The 6,066-nt window shown below is 39.8% G+C and overlaps 1 protein-coding gene across 1 annotated transcript; it reads left to right on the top strand.

The window, feature by feature from the left end:
• The first annotated feature begins 869 nt into the window (after positions 1-869).
• On the top strand, positions 870-5,820 carry THNSL1 (threonine synthase like 1). Its single transcript, XM_014053010.2, has 2 exons — positions 870-994; positions 1,790-5,820. The coding sequence occupies exon 2, from the start codon at positions 1,830-1,832 to the stop codon at positions 4,038-4,040; it is 2,211 nt and encodes a 736-aa protein (XP_013908485.2). The 5' UTR covers positions 870-994; positions 1,790-1,829; the 3' UTR covers positions 4,041-5,820.
• The last annotated feature ends 246 nt before the right edge of the window (positions 5,821-6,066 follow it).

Genomic DNA, 6,066 nt, shown 5'->3' with positions numbered 1-6,066 from the left:
GCAGTAAATAATTTCAGAACACTTTCATGGACAAACTAAAGTTCTTTCTTTCTTTTTTTCAGTGAGTTTTACAGTGCGACAAATAAACCTACCCAGAGCAGTGGGAAATTCCCATGGTAATGGTCTTGAAGAATCCATAACCTATTTTAGTTTTATGTAGCAGGGAAGCGTAACATTTTCAACTATTTTATTGCTTATTTTTATGAAATTGCTTCCCCTAGATTTTAAAGGGATTGTGTTTTTCTGTTTCCTCCAGAACTGGTGCAGATCAACTGCTGTTGGAGAGCAGCTGGCTCACCACAAGATGCCTCTGTCTCTCCATAGCTAATACCAGTGTGGAAAAAGTCACTGCTGTAAATATTTTTCTGGTGGCTAAGAATAAAAAACTGAGATTGCATCTTCCCTTTCAAATATTTCTCTCTCCTTGTCCTTGGGAAAGGAAATGTGAACAATCCAGTGCAAAAATAATTTTTTATCATTTTTTAAGATCTGTAACCTTTTCATTGTATTTACTGCAGAAAGCTAACATGATGTCCTCTCTAGAAACAATGTCCATATATACCTTGCAGGTTCACAGAATTGCAGAGTCATGTTTTTAAAGGTAGCAATGTGTTATTTCTGAATTTATTTCCTTTAATTTTGAAAACAAAGAAAGTAATATGGGGTTATTTAGCTTCCTGAATGTTGCTTAATAGCCTGTGCTGTTTGTTTTGCAATTCATGCTGATGCAGTTGTTGATTTCCCTGAGCAAACAAACGAATACACTCTTGGCAACACAGACATTTATCAGAGCTAGAGAGCCCTGCTCCATGTTTGTTAATTCATGCTCTCTGGAGAGCATTTGCTGATGTGGCATTTATTCTGGTTCATCTAGATGAAGTATGAAGCAGTCAACAGGTAACCGGTTCCTGCATGAAAGCAATTCACAGATACCAGTTGGGGGTGTGTGAGATTGCCATCTATCTACAAAGAACGTTACTAGAAAAACCCAGTGGTAAGTTGGGGCGTACATTCATTTAAGCAAAATTATTCTTTGCCTTGTAGAATAATTTTAAAATAAAAATATATGTATGAAGGGGTTTTGTATTAATATATCAAGTGCACTCTGCTTTCATTAAAACCATTGAAATGTTAAGTGTAACATTCTGCTGAAGTAGGATTTGAATTTTTGGATTTTGTTTTAAAGAAAAAAGTTTTGTATAATCCTTATTTTATTGTGATCGATGGTCTTTTTATATAGGTTTGCTAAGCTATAACAGTTAGCTTTTAAGTTGACCTTTCCTTATATTCAAGAACAATAGTTTACTCTGCCATATAGATTGGTGGTATATAATGTAGTTCTAAAAGTTAGCTTGAAGAGCTGGTTTAGAAGCCACTGAGGAATTTTTATTGATTTCGAGAACATTATCTGCTGATGTCAGTGTTGCTTTTGAATATTCACCCTAATACTTAAAATGTTACTGCTAGTTCTGTTCTGTTGCCTATAAGCTATGCCACATATATAAATTTTTATTAAGTTCTTTTTATATGAGACTGTCATAAGTAGCTATTTTTCAAAGTAAAAATGTTGCAGCGTATGAATGTTTGTCTTTCTGGGCAGATCTCAAAAGAGAAAGCTGTCAACTGATTGACCTCTTTGTCATTCAAAGAAATTTGAACTGATCATGTTTCAAACTATGTGTGATCTTGTTCAAAATCAGGCTTTTCTAAGATAGGAAATGAGCTGTCAGAAATGTCTAGCAATCATTTTAAATGTAACTCAAGTATGTATTTATTCTTTCCTTTAAAGCATTTCTCTCCCCTTTTGGTGGAATTAGAACTTGAAAAAGATGCTACGTCTAAACTGGAACAGTCATCCGAAGTTACTATGTCACTGCATGGTTTCTGATCTGTATTTGAAGTTGTTTCTCTCAAGAAGCTTCACCACGACCTGGAAGGCATGGACCTTCATGCAATCTCTTGTTGGAAATAATAACATTGTTTTGATGGGGCCTCCAGGCGCTGGAAAAACAACAGTAGGAAAAATACTAGGTCAGAAGCTGGACTCTTGTTTTATAGATGTGGACGATGATGTTCTTGAACCAACCTGGAATATGACCGTGGCAGAAAAACTAAAGAGCGTTGGGAATGAACGGTTTATAGAAGAAGAGGGAAAAGCCCTGTTAAACCTTTCAGCATCTGGGAGTGTAGTGTCCCTTTCCGGATCTAACCCAATGAATGCTGCTAGCATGGAGCACGTGAAGAAAAATGGAATAGTGGTATATCTGGATGTACCCACAGAAAGCATAATGGATCGTTTGAAATTAATGAAGGTGGATCGTATTGTGGGACAGGGTGAAGAAACATCATTAGGAGACATTATTAAGTTCAGGAAGCAATTTTATAAAAAGTGGTATGATGTCCGTGTTCTCTGCGAAAATGGGATTACAGCAGAGAATGTAGCAGACAAAGTGCTTCATGCTGTTAAGAGGTATCAAAATTCTGAGCTGGAAGGCTTCATTTCCACCCGTGCCATTAAGGAAGACAAATCAAGGAATTTTGTAAAATATTTCAGTGATGTCCTTATTGAAGGTCTGGCCCCAGATGCTGGGCTCTTTGTTCCTGAGTTGGGACTTCCAAAATTTACTGGTGGAGAATGGCAACATTTATTAGGAGCAACTTATACCGAAAGAGCTCAGATTATATTAGAAAGGTGCATACATCCTGATGATATCCCTGCTTCCAAATTGTGGGAAATGATTCAGATGGCATATGGACAAAATTTTATGTGTTCTAAAATTGCCCCAGTTAGACATCTGCAAGGGAATCAGTTTCTTTTGGAGCTGTTTCATGGACCAACGGCTTCATTTAAAGATTTGGCTTTGCAGTTACTGCCCCATCTGTTTGCATGCTGCATTCCCCAAAGCTGCAATTACTTGATCTTGGTAGCAACTTCTGGTGACACAGGAAGTGCAGTTCTAAATGGTTTTGGTCAACTTAAAGAGTCTGATAAGCAAAGAATTGCTGTGATCACATTCTTTCCTAATGATGGAGTTAGCCAGATACAGAAACTCCACATGATCAGCTGCCAAGAAGTCAACACAAAAACCATAGGGGTCCAGGCTGATTTTGATTTTTGCCAGACTGCCATCAAACAAATGTTTACCAATTCAGATTTTACCGGCTTTCTCACAGTGGAATATGGAACTGCATTAAGTGCTGCAAATTCTATCAACTGGGCACGCTTGCTTCCGCAGGTGGTTTACCATGCATCAGCTTATCTGAACCTTATTGAACAAGGTGTTATTTCATTTGGGAGCCCTGTAGATGTCTGCATTCCCACAGGTAACTTTGGCAACATACTAGCTGCGATATATGCAAAAAACATGGGGATCCCTATTCGGAAATGTATCTGTGCTTCTAATCAAAACAATGCATTGACTTCATTTTTAAAAACCGGCTTGTATGATTTACAAGGAAGGCAATTAATGCCAAGCTTGTCACCAGCAATAGACATTTTGAAGTCTTCCAACCTTGAACGTTATTTACACCTGATTGCTAATGGTGATGGACAGCTAGTGACACAGTTACTTCTCAGCCTGGAAAACCAGCAGCGCTTTCAGTTGCCGGAAAAGCTCCTGCAAAAGCTTCAAAAGGACTTGGTGGCTGATTGGTGCTCTGAGGAAGACTGCCTGGGTGCCATACACTCTGTGTTCAACACCACAGGGTACATTCTGGATCCACACACAGCTGTTGCCAAAGTGGTTGCAGATCGACTTCAAGACAAAACTTGCCCCGTTATTATTTCTTCTACTGCTCATTATTCTAAGTTTGCACCAGCTATTCTACAGGCACTGAGGATTGGGGAAATAAAACAGACTCCATTAAGCCAGCTTCAGTTGTTAAACTCATATAACCCTTTGCCTCCAGTCCATGGGGGCCTATTAGAGATGCTGAGAAAGAATGAAAAACCAAAGTGTGAGATTTGTGCTGCTAATGTTAATGTCCTTATGGAACACGTGGAAGGCTTAATACAAAATCACTTCATGAAGGTTTTCTAACTGCAAGATGCTTGGTGGTGCTGACCAGGTGTCCTGTTTTTGATTTTCTCATGACTGTATGTTTTAATAAATGCTTGCTCGACACAGTTGACTTTAGTGAATATTTACAGTGACAAATGCCAAGTACAATAGAAACAAAACAAGTATAACTGGGGAAAAAAGAAAAGAAGACGTCATATTCCCGAAGGACAAATTGTTTGGAAGAAAAAGAAATCCGAATGGAAAATATTGTTCAGGTCCTGCTGAGAGGATTACTATATAGAACACATTTGAGAATTATGAAGGGGGGGGGGGTGTTGTGAGACTAATAATAGAGGATGATGCAGTCATAACTGCTTTCTCTTGGTTACCATTTCATCTTTTAGAACTGGAGGTCTAAGCATGGATATTTCAGCATTGTACCTCTACATCTGTGGTGTGTTGTTTCTGAATCTTAACAAGTTTAAGATGAATGGATTTCATTCCCCAGAATTCCTAGCCAGCATGCTGACTTGGAAATTCTGGGTCCATGCAAATTAAAGTTGATGAGGTTGAGAAATACTGCTAGGTTCGTGGATGGCATTTAGCAATACATTGCTTTAACTCATAATGGTGTAGTTCACACAAAAAAGTACATCTTTCAAGTAACTGGTTGCATTCACGTATCCTGCTAATGTAAAAAACAGGTTTGGTTTTGCTAGAGTATAGCAGAGCTTGGTATTTTCTCAGTTCTTTAAGCCTGCTGAGGCCGCATGGAAATGTGTGTTCTCGTGTGGCCTCTGGACCCTCAAAATTGTGCAAAGGGCTGTGCTCTTGCACAGTTTCTGGAGCTTCTGAAATCGTGTGAAAAGATAATCCATTTTCTTGCATGATTTTCAGCGGATACAAAGATTGCATGATTTCCAAGGAATCCAGAGAACACGCACAAGCAGATCACATTCTCATGCGGCCTCTGCAGCCTCTAATAATCGCAGGAAGTTTTTGTATGATTTTCAGACCTCCCGAGGATCTGGTGTGCTCTCCTGGGGTCTCCACACTCCCTAGAAGCCACAGGAGCCTCTGGAGCAGTGTTTCTCAACCTTGGCAACTTGAAGATGTCCGGACTTAAACTCCCAGAATTCCCCAGCCAGCGAATGCGTGTTGAGAAACACTGCTCTGGAGCCTCTAAAAATGCATGAGGCTGGGACTCACTTTCCTGCTTTTTTCAGAGCTGCAAAGCCACACAAGAAAAGTTTCCAAAGCGAAGGCTTCATGCGATTGAAAGCTGTCACTAATAAGCATTATTTTTCCTGAGGGATAGGGCAGAATATTCATCTGACCCAGTATTCAGGGGTGGGCTACTACAGAGTCACCTGGGTTTGGGTGAACCCATATCTAATGTTATGGCCAGTTCAGAAAATCTCCAAATCTCACCCCTGGCTGTCCCCAACCACCTCTCTGCCCCTACCACCCTGCCTTCCCAGTGATCTCCACGTGGCTCATTTTGGATGTGAGATAAGTGCAAGGCCCATGCAGAGGCTTGGAAAGAGGGGGAAACAGGCTTTCCAGAATGCCGGAAATGGGTCTGTTTCTGGCCTCTGGCGGGCTTTTGTAGCCCATTTTCCCCCTCCCAGAGGCTCGAGGAAAGTCTCCGGAGCCTAGAAAAGACAAAAATGACACACACAACCCTGTCATTGTGCAGGTGGCCAAGCATGCCACACCAACCATGGCTACAGCCACCCAGCAATGGGCAGAGAACATGTTGCTAAAAAAATTTGAAGCCCATCCCTGAGAGTATTGTACCATTTCAAACCGTACTGAATACTTGGGAAGTAATTTTTTTTTTTAAAAAAAAATACCTTTAGAAATGTAGGCACTTGTTCCCTTTGCTTCCCTTTACTTTCCCTAATCTCTTAATAATCCCCCATCCTTTTGAATAAAAATGTGAGATCCACTGTAGCTAAATGACTGGCACTATTCTAAATGTTTTTAATAATGGAACTTCTTAATAATGGAGCTGTTTCTTCGTTTTTATTTTACGTGTGTCTGAGTTTTACTCATTTTTGTA

The sequence above is a fragment of the Thamnophis sirtalis genome, unplaced genomic scaffold (genome assembly GCF_051295495.1).
Source record: "Thamnophis sirtalis isolate CommonGarterSnake01/CBP01778 unplaced genomic scaffold, rThaSir2_p1.2 scaffold_4, whole genome shotgun sequence".
Lineage (NCBI taxonomy): Eukaryota > Metazoa > Chordata > Lepidosauria > Squamata > Natricidae > Thamnophis > Thamnophis sirtalis.
This window is presented reverse-complemented; position numbering and strand designations above follow the sequence as displayed.

What these genes read in the sequence shown, in the direction of transcription:
- THNSL1 (XM_014053010.2), top strand. Translation starts at nt 1,830, where the DNA reads ATGCTACGTCTAAACTGGAACAGTCATCCGAAGTTACTATGTCACTGC.